Source organism: Neophocaena asiaeorientalis, unplaced genomic scaffold, assembly GCF_003031525.2.
Source record: "Neophocaena asiaeorientalis asiaeorientalis breed wild unplaced genomic scaffold, Neophocaena_asiaeorientalis_V1.1 scaffold135, whole genome shotgun sequence".
Lineage (NCBI taxonomy): Eukaryota > Metazoa > Chordata > Mammalia > Artiodactyla > Phocoenidae > Neophocaena > Neophocaena asiaeorientalis.
In genome coordinates this window covers 2,050,880-2,077,717 of record NW_020175190.1, presented here as the reverse complement: position 1 = coordinate 2,077,717, position 26,838 = coordinate 2,050,880, and the positions used below count along the sequence as shown (strand labels likewise).

Genomic DNA, 26,838 nt, shown 5'->3' with positions numbered 1-26,838 from the left:
CAGTTTAATGAATAATTATAGCGTGAACTTGCATAACCATCACATAGAAATAGAATATTACCAGCACCCCAAGAACCCTTGCTATATGACTTTTTAAAAAAGAGCTTACCTAGTACTATAAGCTGTGATAATTATCCACTTAAATGTCAACTGAGATCATGTGACCAATCTTTTTATGGGCAAAAGAAATGTTCCCTTAAGTCCATATTTAATTTCAATATGGAAATTGAGTATGTATCCACTTGAAATCTATTCACATTTCAGGATAGAGATGTTCTATCTCTAAGGCACTAATTTTTAATTTTAAACAAAAGATATATCAAGCGAATGAAAAAACCCCCAGAACTATATAGAGCTTGAAGAAAACACATACATCTTCATATATTTTTGTGAAAGCAAACCTAGTAGTGATAGCTTTAAGATAAAAAGCACCTGATTAAAGTAAAATAAAAGTCATTCAAAAGTTTAAGATCTCATTATAGGTTTCATTACAACAAATTAGGTAAAATGAGGAGACTTCTTTGTTTCTCTGTAGTTTCTAGTACATGCTTAGCACTCAAATATTAAATAGTAAATATGAATCAGGCTAATCACAGAATATCTAAAATATATTTTACTAAATTTAAACCTACTTAATATTTTATATTATAAAAACTTGACATGTCACTGATTCATGACCTTTTACAATATTAAAAATTAAACCTATGAAATCTAGATTTCTATATCTTTATTTTTCTCAGCTCAAGTTTAATAAAACTACAGAAGACCAAAAGTGATACCCTACTACTATACACATCAGTTTGCCTGCCCCATAATACAGCTCAGGCCATTCCCTCCAGAGGAAGAAAGGCTGGCCTCCCCAACCGCTGCAGGAAAGGCCTGTCCTGTCCCACACCACATCTGGGCTGAGTGCAAGGTCTTGTGTTTTAAGCATGACAATAGTACAAAAGAGGTTTTGTTCTCATGGCCATCTACTTCAGCCTGGCCCTAAAATGGCCCAGTGCTCACTTCTGCTTAGAGAAATATCCTTTGCTTTTCTGGACATCAGGCTTGATGGTATCACTGCCAGGCTTCCAGCCAGCTGGGCACACTTTCCCACGTTTGTCAGTAAACTGGAAAGCCTGATCTAGTCTCAGTGTCTCATCCACAGAACGGCCAACAGGAAGGTCATTTATGGTGATCTGTCGAAGGATATCTTTATCATCAATAATAAAAAGGCCCCTGAATGAGATGCTTCTATCAGCCTTTAAGACCCCATAGTCCTGAGCAATGGTGCGCTTGGGGTCTGGTATCAAGGGAATGTTCATGGGTCCTAGTCCTCCTTGTTTCTTGGGTGTGTTGATCCATGCCAGGTTTCAGAAGTGCGAATCCACAGAAGCACGAATCACTTGGCAGTTGAGTTTCTTAAATTCTTCTGCCGTATCATTGAAAGCAATGATCTCCATGGGGCACACAAAGGTGAAGTCAAGAGGGTAAAAGAAGAACACAGCATATTTTCCTTTGTAGTCAGATAGGCTGATGTCTTCGAACTGACCATCTGGCATTACAGAAGTTGCTTTGAACTGGGGGGCGCGGTGCGCAATTTTGGCATTTCCTGAAGACATATTGCTATCAGCAGTTCTCACAGACAAACTACAGAGACAGTCAGGAAGGAGAGACGTCTAGATTTCTATATCTTTTAAATGAATATTTTAGCAATAAACTACCAGAGAACAAGAAATATGTGTGGTCAAAATTAAACTAACAATATTTTAAAATAAAGAATTTCATATTAAAATTAGGTTACTCTCTAATGGAAAATTCTAAAAACCTTTTGCAAATGCATTTAAAATAGTAAAGAGGATGAAATATAATAAATAAAAGCAAGCTATAAAGACACAGGAAATGTGGAAAAACTAAATGGATAACATGGATAAAAATAACATTCAGAAGTATCACTCTTAAATTGTAGTGTAGCATTACCTGAATTACGTGCCCTTTAATTTATGCACATGATGGATAGCTTGTTAAGAGGCTATACCATTATAATTGATAGTGGCTGAAGGCAGTCAGGCCATAATTTCTATTTAATGGATGGGATAGTAAGAGAACAAAGTCTGCAGTAGCATTTTAAAATAACTGCCTATAAAGTTTACATTTATGTCCAAAGTGTTACCTATATTCTAGTCTTTTCTATGTTGAATTCTTTAAGAAAAAAGAGAAAAATCAGCTGCAGCAAGATCCACATATTATTAAATCAAAATTCTGATTTAACCAATAACTAGAAAAATCTCACAATAAATGGAAAAGAATTTTCAACTAACCATCTGATGGTCCATTTTTGTTCTCTTGTTCTTTAGAGCTTGTGGGAGAAGCAAATGGGCTAATTTGACAGGTTCCAGTTGTTGGAGAATAGGCTGTAACACTTATCTTCCTTGTGATTTTTGAAGAATCAAATGACTAGAAATAAATATTAATTTGGGACAAAAATACTTATGTTTAGTTACAGATCTTTGGAAATACATTTGAAAAACTTGCAAAATTCAAACTAATACTCTTTTCCTTGATCTTTCTTTTCGGATTTTAAATATACACAATTATTATCTTCAAAGTGAACACTGTTATTTCAAGGTATGTACATTTTCCTGGTCTCCATACTGATTAGGGCATCTCAATTTGATTTTATGAAGTTTTAACATTAAATGGTTACTACATTCTGAGATGGTATTTCCAAACAAGTAGAGATAGCTGACTCTCCCAATTACATCCTGACATTTGTTGTTAGCTGAACGTGAAGTATAATTATGGGCCTAGACCAGAGAAAATCTCAGAAGTGTCTCTTAGTAAGACCCACAAGGAAACGCTAGGAAGGATTAGTGGTGTCCTTAACCTTCACAAAGTTGCTCTGACACAGTATCTTAATGATAAAACAAAAATAATGTTCAAACAATTGAGTATGGCATTTAAGGCCTTTGAGAATTTGATCTATTCTACACAAATCCTCTCTGCAGCTTCCTCCTCTGTGTTCCCATAGACCTTGTTCATACCTCCTATTGGAGTTACTAAATTCTAATAATTTATTACATTTCTGTATACCCCATTAGTATTTAAGTTTCTGAAAATACATATTACTTCATCCTTGTACTATAGAACTCAAAAATGTATGATGAATGAATGATTTAAAAGAAACAGCCCAGTAAACTTAGCCAGGCCACTCTATTCAGAATATACTCATTTGGGGCTTCCCTGGTGGCGCAGTGGTTGAGTCCACCTGCCGATGCAGGGGACACGGGTTCGTGCCCCGGTCCGGGAAGATCCCACATGCCGTGGAGCGGCTGGGCCCGTGAGCCATGGACACTGAGCCTGCGCTCCACAACGGGAGAGGCCACAACAGTGAGAGGCCCGCATACCGCAAAACAAAACAAAACAAAACAAAAAAGAATATACTCATTTGTTCACTGGTTCATTCATCTATTATTAACTGACGCCTTTAGTCCCAGTCACTTAGGTTATGCACATTTGGGTCTCAGCTAGTCTTTCTTTGGTTTGGGGCCTCATTCATAATCCACTTCCTCCAAACACCCATTATCACACTTATTAATTGCTTGCTCTTCTGAATTCTTTTTAAACATATTTTCTATAATGCTTACTAATCACCCAGTATTTGCTAACTAATGTGTATACAGGAAGAGAACAAATTGCTCTGGCCTCATAAACAGCAGAGGACAGGTCTAAAGGTAGTATGCTTGTTACAGAAATTCAGAGAAGAGGGAAAACCAAAGTGGGCTGCAGTAATCTCACAGAAGGATTCTTGTGAAGAGGAAGGGTGAGGCTTAGATAACTGAAAATAAAAGGTATGAAAAACCTGAAATCTAGAGGTGAAACAGACAGCACAGGGTGGATTTAGAGATAAAGGAAAGGTCTGAAGGTTCATGATATGTTGCCAACACTGTAGAATTAAACTTTAGCTTGGCTGCTGACTTGAAATAGTTATATAATTCTCCATTGTCACCTATTCTTTATTTTCAAGACACCATTGCAGAAACAGTGGCTATGTCACCTTTTTCAATAATCTTGGTATTAGTTCCAGAATCTATAGCATCAATTTTTTTTTTTACAGGTAAGATTTTAAATGATAGATACTTCTTTGTATTGGGGGAAAAAAGGCATTATATTTTTTATTTTATGTATCCACAGTAGCCACAAATATAACCAATATTTAAAAAAAATCAAACTACAATATCAAGTTATAGCTTCAAAGTAATCTTTTTTGTAAGGTGAGTTTTAAGTCTCTTTAACAGGTGGTTATTATTACCTCTCCATCTAAGTTTTCAGCTGTTTATAAGTATTCAGTCATAAACTATGACATTTATCCAATCCAACCCCACTTTTCTAAGAATTTATTGCCCAGAAATATTTCACTGTGTATGTACAAGAAATGAAAGTCACTACCCTAATGTACATTTATGTCAATCTGTTTTCCTATTTTCACCAAAAATTATTTTTCCAATTGCCAAATATCTAAATATTGCAACTGGAGATTAATTGAAAACAATTTTCTAGCTTTCGTAAAATAAGTCTTTGTGTGTGTGTGTGCATGCACGTGTGTGTATATATATATATATATATATATATACAAATTTTTCCCCCTCACCTTAAAAATTCTAAGTCTTCTCTTTTGCTTTCTTTTTTTTTTTTGGTGATCTGTGTTGATTAAAAAGGAAAATATATGTCTACAATCGTAATGTACTTAGAGGGAAAAAAGAAAATCTACCTTTCCCTACTATCTCACTAAATATTCTTCAGTAAATAATGCATTTTTATATGTCTGCCTACTGATACACACAAATGCATAGTCTTACTTCTTTAAGTTCTTTTCCTCTCAAAGTTTAACCAAGGTCCTCTAATTTTTAAACTCTGAAGATGCTTAAAAGTGATGCTAGAATCCTAAGAATTTCCATTCTGCCAACGCCCAAACGTTGAAGGACTTGGTCTTCTTATTAGTCTCCTACAAAAGGAAGAGTTAAGAAGACTGGGATTTGAGAGAAGACTGAGCTACTAATTGAGAAGTCTGGAACTCTTTCCATTCAGCAATGATGAGTGCTACCTACCAGGTCCTTTAGAAAAATAGAGGAAGAAAAAGTAAGAAGAACAGATTTGGCTAGAGAAGGGAAAGAATTCAGGATGCAAACAAAATATAAGGATATAGAAATCAGATAAGTCACAACTACTTTCTATAATAATTTACAACTGCTTGTAATATTTATTGACAAAGTTATTTAATACCACACTAAAAAAAAAAAAAGATTCTGTCTAGGATCAGTCCAAATGCCACTTTACTTTCTGTAAGGTCAAACCTTGTACATTAGCAAAACTAAAATTTGGTCATTGATTTTTCTGCCCAGAAAAAAAGAAATGAATGTTCTCTCCAGAATTTCAAATATATATGACATTCTCCTTCAATGTTTCACAAATTGTAGCTTGCTTCATCACCTTGTTGAAAGCATATTCTACCAAAAAGGTACCTGTATTTTATATATTTTTACCTATTATAAACAGTCTAGAAAGTACTAACTAAGGGTGCTTTCAGGATGAAATGTGGGATATAATGGATCTGCTATTATTATTATGAACTACTAGACTATGCTATCACTGAAATATTTAAAAATACAGGTACTGTAGGTATTTGGACAACCAGAAGCAAAAGAAAAATTAGGGTAGCTAAAGGGAGACAATTCTTTATAATCTTATACTGGTTAATTAGGTTATTGGAATGTTTCACCTAAGGCAGTATTATACATCACTAGTACTTATTATAGAATTTACATTAGAAAAATTTAAATACTAGCTGTCTCAGGGATTTTTCATGATTTGGGCCTAGGGTTCCTAGAAGAGTCCTAAATATCAACTAACTTTTTATCAGTTGCCACAATTATCACCCTTAATGACTCTAATAATATTTAGGTTTTGTTATTTCTAATGGTAGTTATGGAGAACAAAAGCATTTTGCACTTACCCCGTGATCTTACAGGGACATCAGGGAAAGGATATAACCAATACATTAGATCTGTGCTGATGACAATGTTCTATTTCTTGATGGGGTGTTTGATACCCAGGGATATACATTTGTTAAAACGCATTGAACTGTACACTCAAGATCTGTGAATTTCACAATCTATAAATTTTACTTTGATAAAAATATTTTAACAGGAAAAATAAAACATTGGCTAAAAAGTTGATACACTAGTGTTTCTATTTGTGCACACGACTGTTCCACAATTTTAAGACATTAAAATACTAATTTTAATATGAAAGACATGACCATTTTGTTACTCTCTTGCACTGTAGTCTTCAATAAGTTTTTAAAGATATATTTTCATGGCTATTATCATTCCTTCATATGTCCTCCTATTTTTTCAGAATAGAACGTGAATCCTACCTCAAATATATTTTTGTTTATTGAAGTATGATTTACTTACAATAAAATACACAGATCTTAAGTTGTCTGGCTTGCTGAGTTCTGATAACTGTATATATACACTGACGTCACCACCCCCCAAGATGAAGAACATTTCTGTCATCCCAGAAGATTCCCTTGTACCCATTTCCACTCAATTCCCACTCTGCAGCCCAGAAGCAACCACTTTCTAATTCCTATAACCATAGCTATTTTTGCCTATTCTTGAACTTCATATAAATTAAATACATAACTCTTGTGTTTGGCTTCTTCTTTTCAATGTGTTTTTGAGATCATCTATGTTGTTGTGAGTGGTAAGATTGTGTTCCTTTTAATTTTACTATTCCTTTGCATAAATGTACCAGAATTTGTTTTTCTAATCTCCTGTTGAAGGACATTTGGGTTATTTCCAGTTTGGGGCTATTAAGAATTAAGGGGCTAAAGAACATTTTTGTATATGTCTTTTGTGGATATATGATTTTATTTATTTGGGAAGCCCAGGAATGGAATTGCCAGACTATAGGATGGATATAGATTTATTTTCTATATATAAAATAAAGGCTAAATAGTTCTCTAAAGTGTTTGTATCATTTTAAATTACGATCAATAAATGAGAGTTCCAAATGCTGCACATCCTCACCAACCTTCAGGCTGTTTTAGACATTCCAGTGTTGATTTTTAAAGCCATTCTGTTTTGTTGTTGTTATTTAGCTATTCAAGTGAGTGGGAATGGTATTCCTTTGTGGTTTTAATTTGTATTTCCAATGACTAATGATGTTGAACATTTTTTCATGTGCTAATTTTCCATTTAAACATTTTATTTGTCTTAGATTTATAAAGCTGGACAGTTGCTGATTTGGTGATCGTTAGGTCACTCAGACTATGTAAATACAATGTATTGATCTTTCTAAATGTTCTTCTGGGTTTTTCATTGTTTACAAATTTCTTTTTGTATTGAAAGCAAAAAAGACAAAGTATCTTTCAGAGGACTGTATACCAGCCAAAGGGATCTGGAATATCATCTTAGGGCCACTCTTCTTAGGGAAATCCTGTTATTAGTGACAACATGGATGAACCTGGAGGACATTATGCTGAGTGAAATAAGACAGAGACAGAAAGACAAACACTGCATGGTATCACTTAATAGGGGAAAAAAATAAAGTCCAACTCACAGAAATAGAGAGTAAAAAAGTGGTTGTTAGTGGCTGGGGGATGGGGGAAATAAAAAGAGGTTGATAAAGGGTACAAACTTTCAGTTATAAGATGAATACATCTGAGAATCTAATGTATAACATGGTGACTATAACTGATAACACTGTATCGTACAGTAACTGAAATTTGCTAAAAGGGTAGAACTTAAACGTTCTCACCAAAAAAGAAAAAGAAAAAAAGAAAAATCTGAAGTGATGGATGCATTAATTAATTTGATGGGAGGAATCCTTTTACGATGTGTGTGTGTGTGTGTGTGTGTGTGTGTGTGTATATATTCACAATATATACATCAAATCATCACATTGTACATTTTAAATATCTTATATTTTGGTTAATTATAACTCAATAAAGCTGAAAAAAAGGGAAAGCCTTAGATCATCCTTTTTTTTTGTTCTCCTTTCCCTATTTCCTATTTTAGACCAGATCTTCTGTCCTAAAAACTTGACTCCTACACTACACAGACATACTCTTTAGATTCTTGAGTGTCTCCATAACTCCTGAATGATTTGTATAAAAAAACCTGAAGAAGTTAGGAATATGTCATCCCTTGTGCCAAACCTTGTGAGTCAAGACTATTCCTTGATAAGATTCATGAAAAACACTTACACTGGCATATGGATGGACCAAACCTACTTAATCTCCTATTACAGATTGAGAGAAGCAATGGGGGGCTTTCATGTAGAAAGACGGGGTAGGAAACCAAGAGAGGGAAGATGAATGTATATATCCAAGTCACTCGGGAACTTTTATGCAGATGCAAAAAATTTAAGTCAAAACTTGTGTTTAATAGGAGATGGACAAATGTAACTCCATGTTTACTACTAGAGACCAAAGCTTTGTGCTAACTGTTGAATTTATAAGATGGGAAAGATAGCATGAACCTGTTTGTTCTTTCCCTGATACCTTCCTCTCATTCCTGAACTACAGAAGACTGAGCTCCCTTGGGCTTTGGTGAATCTATCACCAGTGTGTGTTTATGGTTTTAATGGATACTTGCTTCCCTTTCTGCTATACTTTTGCTATATACTTCTGCTATATGCTGATCCTTTCCCCTTCCTCTTCTTTTCTCCAAGAAAACACAATGAATAAAGACTTACTGATACTGAAAAAAAGAAGATATAACAATTATAAACACACACACACATACACATCTAACAAGACAGCCCCAAAATACAAGGAGCAAAAACAGGCAGAATTGAGGGAAGAAATAGAAAATTCAAACATAATAGTTGGAAACTGCAGTGTCCCACTTTCAACAATGGATAGACCAACTAGACAGAAAATCAGCAAGGAAACAGAAGACTTGAACAACACTATATACCAATAAGACCTAACAGACATCTATTGAACCCTCCACCCAACGAAAGCAGAATACACATTCTTCTCAAGTGCATATGTAACATTAGCCAGGATAGAAGATATGTTAGGCCATAAAACAAATCTCAGTAAATTTAAAAAGATTTGGATCATGTAAAGAATGTTTTCTAATCACAATGGAATAAAATCAGAAATTAAAGAAAGAAGGACATTTGGAAAATACAAAAATACATGGAAATTAACAAACTCCTAGATAACCAATCAAAAGGGAAATTAGAAATACACTGAGGAGAATGAAAATGAAACACAACACATGTAAAAACTTACGGGATGAAGAGAAAGCAGTACTCAGAGAGAAAGTTAAACATACATTAAGAAAGAAGAAAGCTCTCAAATCAATAACTTATCCTTCCACCTTAAGAAACAAGAGCAAACTAAAACCAAAGGAAGCAGAAGGAAAGAAGTAATAAATACTAATATTAAAGAGAACAAATGAAATGTAAAATAAGAAAATAGAGATCAATGAATCTAAAAGTTGCTTCTTTGAAAAGAAAATTGACAAACCTTTATCTAGACTGACTAAGAAAGAAATGAGAGTCAAATTACTAAAATCAGGAATGGGGGGCGGATATTACGGCTGACCTTGGAGAAATAAAAGGTATTATAAGCGGATACTATGAACAATTGTATGCCAACAAATTAGATAATCTAGATGAAATGGACAAATTCCCCAAAATACACAGCCTACCAGGACTAAATCATGAAGAAATGGAAAATTGGAATGTATCAATAGCAAGTAAAGAGATTAGATCAATTCAGAAAACTTGTCAAAAAGAAAAGCGTGGGACTGGAGAGCTTCACTGGTGAATCCTACCAACATTTAAAGAAGAATTGACACCAATTCTTCTCAGACTCTATCAAAAACAGGGAACAATTCCTAACGCATTTTATGAGACCACATTACTCTGAGACTAGAACCAGACAAATACCTTAAAAGAAAACTACAGACTAATCTCCCTTATGAATACAGATGCAAAAATCCTCAACATTCCTGCAAACTGAAACCAGAGAAAAATAAGAATTATATATTGCAACCAAGTGGGATTTATCCTGTGAAAGCAAGGTTGGTTCAATATACAAAAACCAATCAATATAATACATCATATTAATAGAATAAAGGAAAAAAACCCACACGATCATCTCAATAGATGCAAAAAAGCATTTGACAAAAATACAATTCTTTCATAATAAAAAATAATCATCAAACTAGGAATAGAAGGGAAGTGTCTCAATCTGACAGAGGGCATTTAGGAAAAACTCACAGCTAACATCATATTTAATGGTAAAAGACTGGATGCTTTCCCCCTAAGATCAGGAACAAGGCAATGATATCTGTTCTTGCCATTCTATTCAACATTGTTCTGGAGGTTCAAGCCAGGGCAATAAGCAAGAATAAGAAAAAAATGCATCTGATGGGAAAGAAAAATGACATGATCTGATATATAGAACACCCTAAAAATCTATAAGAAAGTATTAGAGCTAATACACGAGTTCAGCAAAGTTACACAATACATGATCAATATACAAAAATTAGCTGTGTATCTGTACACTAGCAATGACTGATCTAAAGGGAAATTATAAAAACATTTACAGAGCTTCCCTGGTGGCGCAGTGGTTGAGAGTCCGCCTGTCGATGCAGGGGACACGGGTTCGTGCCCCGGTCCGGGAAGATCCCACATGCTGCAGAGCGGCTAGGCCCGTGAGCCACAGCCGCTGAGCCTGTGCGTCCGGAGCCTGTGCTCCGCAACGGGAGAGGCCACAACAGTGAGAGGCCCATGTACCGCAAAAAAACCCCACAAAAAGCCATTTACATTATCACCAAAAAGAATAAAACACTGAGGAATAAATATAACCCAAAAGTATAAGACTTGTATACTGAAAACTACAAAACATTGTTGAAAAAAATGAAAGAAAATCAAAATAAATAGAAATAGATCCTGTGTTCATGGTTTAGAAGAATTACTAATTTTAAAATGGCAGATTCAGTGTAATTCCTATCAAAAGTACAAATTTTTCTTTTTCAGAAATGAGAAGGTGACCCTAAAATTCACCAGGAATTGCAAGGCATATGGAACAACAGAAGCAATCTTGAAAAAGAACAAAGTTGGAGGACTCACACTTCCTAATTTCAAATTTATAGTAATTAAAAACTTTCTTTTTGAAAACTTATAGTAATCAACACAGCATGGTAGTGGCATAAGTTCAGATCTACAACCAAATGGAATAGATTTGAGAGTCCAGAAATAAATCCATGAATTTATAATCAACTGATCTTCAACAAGGGTCTAAGGCCATTCAATGGGGGAAATAATAGCTTTTCAACAATGCTAGGACAAATGAATATCCACATGCCCCTAACCTCATACCATGTTCAAAAATGAACTCAATAAGGTCTTAAATGTAACATAAGTGCTAAAACTATAAAACTCTTAGAAAGAAACATAGTGAAAGTTTGCATTACCATAGACTGCACAACAGTTTCTTAGATATGGCACCAAAAGCACAGGCAATCAAAGAAAAAGTAAATTGGACTTCATCAAAATTTAAAACTTTTGTGTATCAAAGGATACTGTCAAGAAAGTGAAAAGACAACACACAGAATTGATGAAAGTATATGCAAATCATATATCTGACAAGGTAACAGTATTCAGAATTCACAAAGAATTCTTACAATTCAACAGTAAAAAGACAACCCAATTAAAATATGGGCAAAAGTTGTGAACAGATATTTCTCCAAAGAAAATATACAGATGGCCAATAAGTACATGGAAAGATGCTCAACATCATCAGGGAAATGCAAATTAAAACCACAATAAGATAGCACTTCACACCCAGTAGGGTGGCTAGAATCAAAAATTCAGAAAATAACAAGTGTTGTTGAGGAGGTGGAGAAAGTGGAACTCTCATACACTGATAGTGGGAATGTAAAATGGTGTAGCTACTGTAGAAAAGAGTTTGGCAATTTTGCAAAAAGTTAGAATTACCGTATGACCCACCAATTCCACCCCTAGGTTTGTAATCAAGAAAACTGAAAACATGTTCATACAAAACATTGTACAAGAATGTTATATACAACATTATTCATAATAGTTTAAAAGTGGAAACAACCCAAATGTCCTTCAGCTGAGGAATGGATAAACAGAAGGTGATATACCCATACAAAAGAATAGGATTCAGCCATAAAAAGGAATAAAGTACTGTTACATGTGACAACATGGATAAACCCTGAAAATGTTATGCTAAATGAAAGAAGTCAGTCACATATTGTATCATTCCATTTATATAATATGTCCAGAATAGGCAAATCCATAAAGACAGCAAATAAATTATTAGTTGCCAGGGACTGGGGGAGTAGGGAGGAGGAAATTGAGACTAACTGCTAATAGATATGGGTTTCTTTTTGGGGTGATGGAAATCTTCTAAAATCAGATAGTGGTGATGGCTGCACAATGTAATGAGTATATAATAAACCACTGGTGTATACTTTAAAATTATGAATTTTATATTACATGAATTATATTTCAATAAAAAATGCTAAAATTAAAAAAAGAGAACTGAACTGTCAAAAAATATATGAGATAATTGGAGAATTTGAACAAAGATGTCCATTTGATGATTAAGGAATTAATTCTGAGAGATATAATACTTTTTTTTAAAAAAAAATATTTATTTATTTATTTATTTTTGGCTGTGTTGGGTCTTCGTTTCTGTGTGTGGGCTTTCTCTAGTTGCGGCGAGCGGGGGCCACTCTTCATCACGGTGTGCGGGCCTCTCACTGTCGCGGCCTCTCTTGTTGCGGAGCACAAACTCCAGATGCACAGGCTCAGTAGCTGTGGCTCACGGGCCTAGTTGCTCCGCGGCATGTGGGATCTTCCCAGACCAGGGCTCGAACCCATGGCCCCTGCATTGGCAGGCAGATTCCCAACCACTGCGCCACCAGGGAAGCCCTGATAATACTATTATAGTTTTTTTAAGTCTATCTTTTAGAAATAATTACTGAAGTATTTAGGATGATATGGATGATGTTTGAGATTTGCTTCAAATCATCTAGTATGGGGGATACTGAAGTATGCGTGGGAATATAAATGAAATAAGATTAGTCTTGTGCTGATAATTACTGAAGCTGGGTAATGAGCAGTGCATTCTCCATAATCAAAATTGTCCAAAATCAAAAGGTAAAAAAAAAAAGGAATCAATATTTGGTAACTGTAGTGAAATAAGGAATCTATAAAATAATCATTAAGGAATTTTTTAAAAATTAGGAGAAAGATTGACAGAGAATTTTATTATGGGTGGATGAGGCTGGTAAAACCAAGACCATTTTGTGCCTCCTGAGGTGATGAGACAGGAACTACACAGACTACCTATGAGGCATTCTTATCAAAATATGAACCACAATCTAACCAAGCCTCTAGTTTTAACTATGAGTTTTATAGGAAATATGAAGATTAGAGAAATCACTTAAAGGACACCACAAGAAAACAATCAACCAAATCTAGAATGTGAAATATGGAAAAAATATTTCAGTTTTTTCCAAAAAACAAATTACAAGAAAAAGAGTGAGATTTTAAAAGATTTAAAAGGAGTTGGGGGGAAAAAAAATCTCAAGGTTCATAAGAACCACTACAATGTGTAAACCTTGTTTGGATCCTGATTTTAATAAGCCAACTGTAAAAGGACATTTTGAAGCAACTATAGAAATGTGAATATAAACTGAGTGAAAGATATTATTGGGACTTCCCTGGTGGTGCAGTGGTAAAGACTCTGTGCTCCCAATGCAGGGGGCCCGGGTTCGATCCTGGCCGGGGAACTAGATCCCACATGTATGTCGCAACTAAGAGTTTGCATGCCACAACTAAGGAGCCCATGCACTGCAACTAAGGAGCCCATGAGCCACAACTAAGACCTGGCACAACCAAATAAATAAATAATAATTTTAAAAAGATTTTATTAAGGAATTATTTCTTATTTTGTAAGGTATGATAATGGCACTATAGTTATGAAAGAAGTCATTACCTGTTAGAAATGCATACTGAAGAATATTCTGATGAAATAACATGTCTGGGATTTGCTAAATTCCAGGAAAAAAATACAGATACATACACACATATATACATTAATATGTGTACATATATATATAAATAGATGAAGCAAAATGTTAATAATTTTTGAAGCTGGGTGATGGTTACATGGTAGTTCACTGTATTATTGTCTCTACTTTTGTGTATGTTTGAAAGTTTCCGTAATAAAAAGGTAAGGAAGGAAGGGAAGAAGAGGGAGGGAGGGGGAGAAAAAGAAGCAGATGAGCCAAATCAATAAGTAAGCCTACAGAATATGAACTGTAATATTTCCTAATGCCCTGAAGTCCCAAGTTCTTTCTAATTTCAGGAGTCAGTAATAGCCTTATCTCAGAGAGATAAGGTTAGGCCATGGGAATAATCAGACTTAGAAGTATCCTACTAACGGTAAGAGAATAATTCCGACTGGGTATGTATGTCCAAATCAGCAAACCTCCCCCAAACCTGCACTGCATTCATTCTAGCAGCATGCCTATTGAGTCGGCCTTGGTAGGAAGTATGTTCCTTCCCTTCCCAATCTGCAGCATCTGCTTCTCCCATTCCTTCTCTGAACTAGCCTGAAAGAGATTAGGTCAAGCTGGCTAGGTATATGACCAGGTAGCCAGCTGTCCCTATAAATTCATCTGGACTGCCATTGGCAACAGTTTGTAATAAATAATTCAACTTTGTTTCTGAAAATTCATCTAGAAACAGTGCTTGGAGGGCAATAACTTCAGCAACCCCAATATTGCAGGTAATGATAAATCAAAACCTTCATCACTCATTACCCCCCAACAATTTGAGAGGTTCAGCAAGTAGTGGTACTCATAGTATATACTCTATATATATTAAAGGAAGATAACAGGGAATGATCCATACCTCTGTTTTCCCTATTAGGGGAATCATAAGGAAAATTACTTTTGCAGACTTGCCCTAACATCATGGAGCATTAATCTCCATGAAGGTCTGTAGCCACATTGGGAACACTGGGATTTGGTAGTTCTAATTATTGCTGGGAGAGAAAACACCAGTTGTTTAGAATGAACAGGCTCCACTTCAACCAACTGGCATATAAAAGCCATCTCCTTTCCTTGGACACCAGAGCCTTCTTCCTTCAGCATCATATGGGTAAGGCAAAATGACCACAAAGTTACTACTAGTTCCTCTGTAGCTTCACAGCAATTAGGTGCTCTTAGAGTTATAGGTAAATGTCTGATTTTCCTTCGCACAGACTAAGGCAGCCTCAGTGGGATCACTGGCATGTAGGCAGATTCTTGGGAACCAGGCTGCTTCAGGGCTTAGCTGTTACTGGAATGGATAGAAGCATAAATGTAGCTAAAGAGAGAAGCCTAGATTTAGCACCAGAGCCAAAGCTGTCAGATCTAAGAGCTGCAAACAAATTATGAGGCAAGATACAAAAGCTGAAAATATCAGAAATAATAATAAATATTAGAAATAGGTTAGAAAACAGAAATGTTGAAGGCCTAGGCTAGGATGCTAGGAACCTGCATTTAGCAGTTGGTGGCCATGTGGTACCAAGCTAAGTGAACTGGTTTAAAGGTACAGAATTGGGCCAAACATAACAATGTATTTTTCTAATACAGGATATTAGCTGTGTCACTGGCTACCTTGACACATCCTAATCTGGAGAAAAAATGGATAGAAAGCTTGCCATGACGACAACTGTACTTTATGAAAAGGATGAATTCCTAAATGGCCATTCTCTTCCATTCAAATGATGTTACCACCTCCCAAAGAACAGTTTTGGGGCAGGAAAGAACAGTATTTCATTTCAAGCTGGACTACTCATCTACCAAAATACCATTCTGACCAAAGAAACAGATGCAAAATTACAGTCACAGCTGCATTCTGTACAGAACAAGTTGGATAATAGTGTTCTAAATTGCTAATTACACTGCTAATGATTTTTTTAGTGGCATTGTAGTATTCTGCCACCTTTGTTTAAATTTTTAAAAAAAGCATCTAGGAATTGTTAAAAATGGTAAATTGTTAAATACCAGTGAGTCTTCTGAAGAGAAATTCCATATAAAACCCATTTCTTGAAATGGCATTCTCATATGGGATCTCACATAGGAGCCCATTTACTGACTAGCTAGCTATTTGTTTTAATTTACTTTCTCACCAATTTAATTGCATTTAAGATTTCTAAGGCCATAAGTATCCCAGTATTAGTGTCTGTATCTAGATCCAATATTGGTAATGAAAAGATAATAAACTAGCATATGTCATGATATGCTGGTATTGGTAATGTGCTATGATGAGATTTACAAAAAGTAATAGCAACAGTACAATTTTATTCTTGTTGTGACAACCACAGTGAAATTTATTACAGTGTTAGTATTTAATTGTTTATTCATGCCAGCGTAGCTGAGGGGGTAATTACCTTTTTGATATAAAAATGTTTTTAATGCTTTTATTTCATTTTAGCAGATTAGAGAATGCAGAGTAAGGCACTGCCATTGTTCCATCTTTATTTATCTGCATTTAAGTGGCAGAGCATTTTTTTTCTACAAATAGTGAATTAATTTCTACTAAATTATTTCACTAAGGCTTCAAATAATTTGCCCTTTAAATAAAAACCTCAAGCTGGCCAGGAATTTCCATATATTAGATTACAAATTTTATATGTAGAAAATGGTGTACCAATAACAATTATGTCACAGTGGGTTTTTTTTGATACTTTTTACATTTAGTATAAGGGTAAATTAGCTGTTAAAAAATTAAAAACACAATCTTATTATGCTATTACAAACTCATAAGTAAATACTTACATTTGCTTTTAACAGATCATCCAATTTCAGTGATCTTTTAACACTGCAAACAAAATAGTTAAAGACATCTTAGATTTAATATGCTTTAAGTAGCCAAGTATTTAAGAGTAATCTATATAAACAAAGATTCTAAGTTACTTTCACCAACTAAAGTAGAATACCTATGAAGAAAGCAATTTTCACAATGATGAAACTGATTTTTTGATAGCATATATCAAGATGAAATCATAATTAAATATTTAGATGGATTTTATATATGTAGTTTTATATATATGCACCATTATACAATTCAAACACTAAAGTTATATTATAAAATAATCTTAGTAAAAAATTAATATATTTGTGTGTTTTAAAATACCACTAACAAAAATTATACATAAAAGGAAAATAATTTACATACCTTCAATGGAGATGTTGAAAGTATATTATTTGCAGAAATAATACACTAGCTATTAAAATAAAAGTATGAGCAAGGTGAAAAAGTTTTGCACCTTATTCTAGCTTTAAACATGATTCAGTGCTACCAGACTATGACTTAACTGAGGAACAGATGCTCTATGTCTTTATAAGTCCCCAATCCATAAGAAACTATTTTTCGTCTCCTTCACTAAACTGATTCAGGAACATGCCAGGCTCTCTCTGTGCAAAATCTGTTCTGCTAAACTGGATGCCCAGCTGTTGGTGACAATGCTTAGAAAGGAAAGCTGAATATTTATAATACTTTATTTCGTACAGCTGTCTTCTAAAGAGCAGTCATCAACATTTTATTGAACACAGACTAAATGCTCAAAGGAGAAAAAGGTCAATATAAATTAAAACTAGTTTTCCCAGTGACAAATGCAACGTTAAAAGTACTTTCTCGATCTCTGAGAAAAAGAAATTAAGTTATTTAAAATATTAGAGAATTTGAGCATAAAGCAAACAAATTTTATTATAAAGGTTGTACTACAGAAAACAAAACAAAATTTATAGATCCTAGAAAATGACTATTCATAAATAAGTGACTACTGACTTTCAAACAAGTGACAGAAGCAGGAATAGAAGAGATGGACAATTTATAAAAATTACTCAGCAATAAATATTAAATACAAAAATTTAATCTATCTAAAATAGTTCACTTAATTTTGCTATTATATCTACATTAGCCTATCACATAACATTATTTCTTAAAATTAACTAAATTGGTTTAAAGAATTAGTCATATCTTTTAGAAGTCCACTTGAAATCAATTTAATGTGAATTCTCAATGAAGCAAGAAGAGAACAGAGGTTATGAACAAAAACGTCAGCTAATCAAAAAAAGTACTATATTTAGCTTTGGAATATATATTACCCTATTCAGGTGTGTGAGATGTTTTTTGTGTTTATAAAACTTCAAAAGTAGAAATCAAAAACTAAAAGTACACAGTACAGCATTTTTCAGCCTTTGTTTTTAAATGCTGTTAAGATGCAATACTACTTTTTAGAAGTAAATAACCCCCACCCCCGATATTAACCATTCAAAATATTCTTGCTTTATTAGTGATGGCTAATTCTTAGAGAAACTAAATATTTGTATTTAAAAGGTTTCCAGTTTAGGTCCTAGGTTGATCTAAGAAGCCCAAGGAGATACATAAAAGTAAATAAGAAAGTGATCTGAGTTAGACTGTTATCTCTTACTCTAACAGTTTAGTGAGAATCTAAAAACATGATTTATTGTGGGTAATGTGGTTCTCAGATAATTCAGGCATCTAATATCCAAAAGCTGGTAATAGTTACAAGAATCATAAAGACATTTACTAGACAAGACTAGGAGAAACCTAAGAGATTACTTAGGTCATCCAATAGAGAAGAGTTTAGTGTGATTTGCCCCCTATCACACAGTTTGAGGGAGAGAAACTCAGATTTCACACCCTGTTCATAATAAATCCTTGTTGAATTGAGGGGGAGGAGCTAAAGAGGTAAAGAAAAACAAACCTACTAGAGGAATTTATGACCATCTATTCTTACCATTCTGGTAGAACTGGGCCCAGTGTCAAGATATCAGTTATTAAATTAAGCACCTACTAAATGCTTTTACCCTTTTAAAAAAACTCACAAACAACTGTAGCATAGATGATGCTAAGTGGATTAGGATGATGTTAACAGAAACAGAGAGAAAGAGATGGATGAAACACACAAAGGAAGGACAGGCAAAACTTGATTAGATATGTGGGACAAATATTTTCCTAAAGTTCTTACTTATTTGCTACCAGTATTAGTTAGCAATTAAAAGTGATGTATCTCTGGTAGTTCTGTAAAGTAATAAGCAGCTCTTGTGGTTACTACCTTGATTTTAAAAAAATGGGCACCCCCAAATAGGCAAAGAACTCAAATTGACAGTTCTCCAAAGAAGATATACAAATGGCTGGTAAACACAAGAAACGATGCTCAACATCGCTAGCATTAGGGAAATGCAAATCAGAACCACAGACACACAAATCAGAACCACAAGATACCACTTTACAACCATCAGGATGGCTACTATCAAAAAATCCAGGGCTTCCCTGGTGGCGCAGTGGTTGGGAGTCCGCCTGCTGATGCTGGGGACACGGGTTCGTGCCCCGGTACGGGAAGATCCCACATGACGCGGAGCGACTGGGCCTGTGAGCCATGGCCGCTGGGCCTGTGCGTCCGGAGCCTGTGCTCCGCAATGGGAGAGGCCACAACAGTGAAAGGCCAGCGTACCGCCAAAAAAACAAAAAAACCAAAACAAACAAACAAACAAAAAAAATCCAGAAAGTAAGTGTTGGCCAGGATAGAGAAACTGGAACTCTTGTGCTGTGGGACTGTAAAGTGGTACAGCTGCTATGGAAATAGTTTGGCAGTTCCTCAAAAAATTAAACCTAGAATGAACATATAATCCAGTAATCCCACTTATGAATATATACCCAAAAGAACTGAAAGTAGGGACACAAACAGATATTTGTACACCCATGTTCATAACAGCAGTATTCACAATAGCCAAAAGGTGAAAGCAATGCAAGTGTCTGTGGACAGAGGAATAAGTAATAAATTTGGTATATACATATACAAGAGAATATTATTCAGCCTTCAAAGGAAAGAAAGTCCACATGCTACAACATGGATAAACCTTGAAGACATTATGCTAAGTGAAATAAGCCAAGCAAAAAAGGACAAGTACTATATAATTCCACTCAAATGAGGTGCTTAAAGCAGTCATGCACCCCAGTGTTCAGTGCAGTACTATTTACAATAGCCAGGACATGGAAGCAACCTAAATGTCCATCAACAAAGGAATGGATAAAGAAGATGTGGTACACATACACAGTGGAATATTACTCAGCCATGAAAAGGAACAAAATTGGGTCATTTGTAGAGACATGGATGGACCTAGGGACTGTCATACAGAGTGAAGTAAGTCAGAAAGGGAAAAAACAAATATTGTATATTAACGCGTATACATGGAATCTGAATAAACTGGTATAGACGATCTTATTTACAAAGCAGAAATAGAGACATAGACATTTATGTATGGATACCAAGGGGGAAGCGGGGGGGTGGAATGAATTGGGAGATTGGGACTAACATATATACACTACTGATACTATGTATAAAATAGATAACTAATGAGAACCTACTGTATAGCACAGGGAACTCTACTCAGTGCTCTGTGGTGACCTAAATGAGAAGGAAATCCAAAATAGAGGGGATATATGTATACGTATAGCTGATTCACTTTGCTGTACAGTATAAACTAACACATTGTAAAGCAACTATACTCCAATAAAAATTAAAAGTATATACATATTATAGAAAAGAAAAAAGAAAATAGAAAGATAGTTGCCAGGGGCTAGGAGGAGGGGTGAATAGGGAGTTACTGTTCAATGGATAGGAAGTTTCAGTTTTGCAAAATGAAAAAAGTTTTGGAGTTGGATGATGGTAATTGTTGTACAACGATGTGAATGTACAGTTGACCCTTGAACAACACGAATTTGAACTGCAAGGGTCCACCTATTCTCGAGGTTTTTTTTTTTCCAAGAAATACATACTACAGTACTACACAATCTGCAGTTGGTTGAATCCGTGGATGCGGTACCAGGGATACAGAATGCTGACTGTAAAGTTATAGGTGGACTATAACTAGAGTAAATCCCCAATTTACTCAAGGGTTACCTGAACTTAAGTGCCACAGAACTGTATACTTTAAAATGGTCAAAATGGTAAATTTTATGCTATGTATATTTCACAATTAAAAATAAATAAATAAATTTTAAATGGGTACCTACCTATTATATCCTAATTACCTCCCTCTTATGGGTAACCTTATAATCTCTATGGCAGGGGTCTCCAACCCCCAGGCCATGGACCGGTACCAGTCTGAGGCCTGTTAGGAATTGGGCTGCACAGTGGGCAGTGGCGGGCAAGTGAGTGAAGCTTCATCTGCCGCTCCCCATCGCTCGCATTACTGCCTGAACCATCATATCCCCCCACACACACCCTCACCCTGGTCCGTGGAAAAACTGTCTTCCACGAAACCAGTTCCTGGTGCCAAAAAGGTTGGGGACCGCTGCTCTACAGGTTACTTCTCACTTTCAACTTAACCCAAATTTACACCAGTGCCCACAATTTGAATACTACAGTACCCCTAGTACACTTAGGTGTACTAGGTTTAGGTTCACTGGGATCAAAATTCTGGTTGCTACCAGCATTATCGCTAGTGAGAATTTAAGAAAGATAAAGATATGTAGTTTTATATCAACAGGAAAAGAAAAGAAAGTAACCATGTAGAATTAGCCATATTACTCTCAAAGACCATCTTCCACTATTTTATTTAGCTTACCACATGGTAGTATCCTGCGTAGGATTCTCTAACTCATCAGAACAGAACAAGTGCATGAGTTTTAGTATGTAACATTAATAACAGCAGTTACAATATTACAATATTAAAAATAACTATTTTAGAAAAAATAAACTATCATTTGATTCCTAATTAAGAACCAGGAATGACACCTCCAAGACTCATGAAGCAACATGATTTGAGATTCCCTTACAGGACTTTTTTTTTTTTTTACATTAAAAAATATATTGCTTAATGGATTATTATAAGGCAACCACCCTTGTAACCATCACCCAGGATCAAGAAATAGAAGTTTGCCAGCTCTCCCCCAAAATCTTCCATTTGTCCCATCTTGTTCACCCCTCCTTTCTCCCACATAAGTAACCACAATCATGACTAATAGTAATACCTCATCCCTTACAGGACTTTTAAAACATTGGATTAAATATGATTTTCAATAGAGCTGAGGGTAAGAGTGTATGTGTGTGGGGAGGAGATAAAATTAGTAAGGCATATAAGACTCAGGAGCCTTGATGTTATGCCAAAATTTTCCCCTAAGGTTGGGCAAATCACATAATCTCACTAAGCTTCATAAAGGTGCTAATACTGGCCTGTAAACCAGTGGTAAATTTCTGAATGGAAGATAAAAATATCACTTAGTATATCAGTGCTTCCATTTACTTCTCTCTATAATGGAGATAATAATATTGCCAGCTACAACTACACAGTTTTTAGAGGATTATAGAATATGCTTATGAGATGCTTAGAAATCCCTTGATGAAAGGCAATGGCCAAATTCACATCCCATGTGACTCTTTAGGTACAAACTGAGAAATCTAAAATGATACATTTTCCATTCCATGTATGGGAATGAGCAAAGAAGGGAGAAGAATCTCCTATATCCTTCTGCATTCTCCCTTTCATTCAAGCCTATGCTTTTTTGTGTTCAACACTGACAGAGGTCACATAATTCATTATCACAGCATGGGTAAGTGGGATTATCACTCCACTGCATGGAGAAATATGGTCACCACGTGAAAGCAACTAAATAAATGATTAATCTTGTTATTCTTCATGATAAAACTAGCCAAAACCTTAACCAGTTATTGGGCAACACGTTTATGGTGTCAAAAGTTGCTTTATCAAAAGATTAATAAAGAATTAGCTAAAGAATTTTTACAGACATAAAAGGGATATATTTGGGAATACTGAACCCAGAAGATATATGGATGGAGGTGAGATGTTCTTTGGGTTGAATAAAATGAGAAATGCCATAAGATCATTTCATTCTTAAGTGGGTACTCTCAAAAGTGAACATTAATAAAACATTCATTACTATTACCTTCTGTGAGAAACATATACATATGTGTATCATCACACATACATATATAAAGGACATGAATAAGTCTTTTAAAAGATTCTATTAAAAGGGGCTAAACAGGTTTATCAGAATTAAATGTGGTAGACTGGTGACATTTTATATACCTTTTTGTATGTATAATATTTTACAACATAAAAATTAACAATAATAAACTAACATTGATGTCTACCTTTTCTCTGAGATTCCAGCAGAGTCATATTTAATTTTTCCCTGACACTGTTCAGATTGCACTAAGGGTCTTTCCATTCCGTACCTATAATACTTGTGCATGTTCTTCTCATTAAACTTATCAAGTTGCAATAGTATATTTCCTCCCTAGACTCATGTATTTATATCATTAGCATCTTGTCTGTTAACTGGTAAATTATTAGTTCTAAAAATACTTGTTGAACTATCTCTCCCACTAAAATGCAAACTAGAGAGTGTAACATCTGTTCATATTTGAATCCCCAAAGCCTGACACAGTGATTGGCACAAAGGTGTTATATTATATAAATTAATAATTTTTTTTTACTTAAAACGTCAGTCTTAAATTCAAGAACATATTTAATTCCTTACATTTTTTATAATCCTTCAATTCTATTTAAGGTGCTTTAAATGCAGGTTCCCAAAGGATGTCATATTAACACTGTCTTATCTCTAAGGCAGTCTCTTATATGGATTTGTGTTTTATCAGTTCTGGAAAAATCTAAGCCATAATTTCTCCAAATATTGGCTCTCCTTGATTCTACCTTTCTAAGAATCCCTCTAGAAGAAATTTTATATTTTCTATTCCATTTTCCATATCTCTAAACATCTATTTCTTATCATTGATCTCTATGCTGTCAGGCAATTTCTTCAGGTCTATCTTTAGTTGTGTAATTCTTTCTTTAATTGTGTCTAATTTACAGTTTAATCTAACCATTAGCATTTTAAAAAACAATTTGACGGGTATTTTTGGGGAACTTTTAATTTTTATATATTTTTAAAGTTAAAAAATATTCTAGGAATAACAGTTTTTGATATCCTTTACCCAGACTTAATACTTGTTTACATTTTGTCCCAGTTGCATTATCATTCTCTATAGAAACATACACACACACATACATATACAATGCAAAATCTTTTTTATGATCCATTGAAAATAAGTTGGAGACACTGTATACCTTTATCCACAAATATTTGTGTGTTTTTCTAAGAACAAGGATATTCTCTTACATAAACACAATACAATCATCAAAATCAGGAAAATTTTTTGAAATATAATATTAATTTCAGATGTACTACATGATTCAATACATGTATATATTGTGAAATGATCATCATAGTAAGTCTAGTTAAAATCCATCAATCACCACACATAGTTACGATTTTTTCTCTTGTGATAAGAACTTTTGAGATCTAATCTCTTAGCAACTTTCAAACATACAATATAGTATTATTAACTATAGTAACCCTGCTGTACATTACATCCCCAGGACTTAATTTATTACATAACTAGAAGTTTGTACCTTTTGACCACCTTCCTCCAATTCCTCATTCCCTATCCCCCACCACTGGTAAACACAAGTCTGATCTCCTTTTCTATGAGTTTGTTCTTTTTAAAGATTCCAAATATAAGTGAGATCATATGGTATTCACCTTTTTCTTTCTGACTTATTTCATTTAGCATAATACCCTCAAGGTCCATCCATATTGCAAATGGAAGGATTTTCTTCTAAGAAGCTTCTGAATAATATTCCATATGTATGTGTATATATATATATGTATATATATATATATATATATATTTCTTTATCCATTCATCCATTGGTGGATATTTGGGTATTGTAAATAATACTGTAATGAACATGGGAGTGCATGTATCTTTTGTTAATGTTTTGATTTCCTTCAGATAAATACCCAGAAGTGGAGTTGCTGGATCATATAGAAGTTCTGTATTTTGAGGAACCTCCTTATTGTTTTCCATAGTGGCTGCACCCGTTTACATTCCCACCAACACTGCACAGGGTTCCCCTTTCTCCATATCCTTACCAGAACTTGCTATCTCTTGTCTTTTTGATAAGAGCCATTCTAACAGGTGTGAGGTGACATCTCATTGTGGTTTTGATTTGCATTTCCTTGCTGATTAGTGACGTTGAGCACCTTTTCACGGTACCTGTTAGCCATCTGTATGTCTTCTCTGGAAAAAATGTCTATTCAGGTCCTCTGCCCAGTTTTTTGGGGTTTTTAAACACTTTTATTGGAGTATAATTGCTTTACAACGGTGTGTTAGTCTCTGCTTTATAACAAACTGAATCAGCTATACATATACATATATAAGTGCTAACTGGGTTATTTTTCTAGTGCAAGAGTAGTGAGGCAAGTCTTTTAGCTTCATTTTGGGGAAAGGAAAACCTCTTTAATAATCCATACCTTTTAAGGGTATAAGTGAAACATATATTTATTGATACCTATGTGTAGGACACCTTATTAGGTGCTGAGTTCCCTAATCTGGAAAGTAGAGATAACAGCAGCGCCTACCTCCCAAGGTCCTTTTAGGATTCAATGAGAAAATGTAGGGAAATTGCTAAACACAGTACCCAAATCATAATTAAACATTCAACAAATGTAGGTTATTATTTCTGTAAATCTTTCCACTTTCATGTCAATTCCTATTTGATACAGATGTCCCTCCTCCCACCCTATGTTACTTTGCATTTGCTCAAACCTGAATGTAACGGAGAAATAAGTTACTCTAGAAGCACGCAAGAGAGGGTACCTAAATCAGCCTGGGGACAAGAGGCAGCCAGAGAATTTCATGTGTTATATATTATCCCCACCCCCACCCCAAAGAAAAAGTTCTTTACAGAGCTTAAAAAAAAAAGTCTCTATTGGGCAGTGATAAGCAAGAAAACTGAAGCCCGGAGGTAATTAAGCGATTCGCTCAACGTTGGACAGCTCTTTACAGAATTGGCTATGCTTCCTCATTTGAGAGGTGGAGTTCAGGTCTCTTGGGACCCGGTCCATGACTTCTGCCACAAGTTTATATGAGCTCACGACACTAATCTAGGCATTAAATGGCTTTATCAAATTATACGGCGTGATGCAGTCTACCCTGTCCTATTCTCGGTATGTTAACCATATTTGAAATTATTTCAAGCAATACATCACTAAATATAACTCACAGCCTATAAAATCTGTCAGAAGCCTTGTGGAATCAGAATTAAAGTGGAGAAATACTACCGGATAAGTAAGGCTGGAAGGGAAGCAGACGTAGGTTGAGGGAACCAAGCACTAGGAACTGTCGTAGGAAAAGATAAAGTACAAAAAGTAGGAAAAGAGAAAAGGTTATCGGGCTACATAATATCTATTCTTCTTGCTCACAGAGGGGCCCAAACACAGCAACACCCGGGGAGGAGATACTTACGGCATTTCGACATTCAGGGACGCACCCCTGTCACTGGATAAAACCACTGAGCAACTCTTACGAAAACAGAGAACCTTCGGAGAGAAACACTGAAGCCTGAAAAGCGCGGGCGAACAGTCACTCGACGCTGTGCCACACTCCACGCGGCCCGCCGGAAACACTCCCCCAGCTACAAGGGATCCCAGTGTATGCCGGGAAGGGGGGAGGAGAGTCTACGCCTAGGACAGCTCTCAGTCCCTGCCAGGGCAACGCAGGACACTCTCTCACGACTCTGACCAGAAGGCCCCCGATAGATGAGAGGCAGAGCCATCTCCGTTAGCTCTGGAGTAACTATCCCTAGGTTTCTAGCCGGACCATTTGGGTAGGTACTCCGTATC

At 35.2% G+C, this 26,838-nt stretch overlaps 1 protein-coding gene and 1 pseudogene across 1 annotated transcript; both read right to left on the bottom strand.

The window, feature by feature from the left end:
• Positions 1 to 863: 863 nt before the first annotated feature.
• LOC112412964 (peroxiredoxin-1 pseudogene) lies at positions 864 to 2,332 on the bottom strand (annotated as a pseudogene).
• On the bottom strand, positions 2,299 to 26,771 carry LOC112412958 (uncharacterized). Its single transcript, XM_024764754.1, is given in 5 exon segments — positions 2,299 to 2,439; positions 16,875 to 16,917; positions 26,462 to 26,516; positions 26,519 to 26,630; positions 26,721 to 26,771. Coding segments are annotated over 5 exon segments (402 nt in total).
• Positions 26,772 to 26,838: the final 67 nt, after the last annotated feature.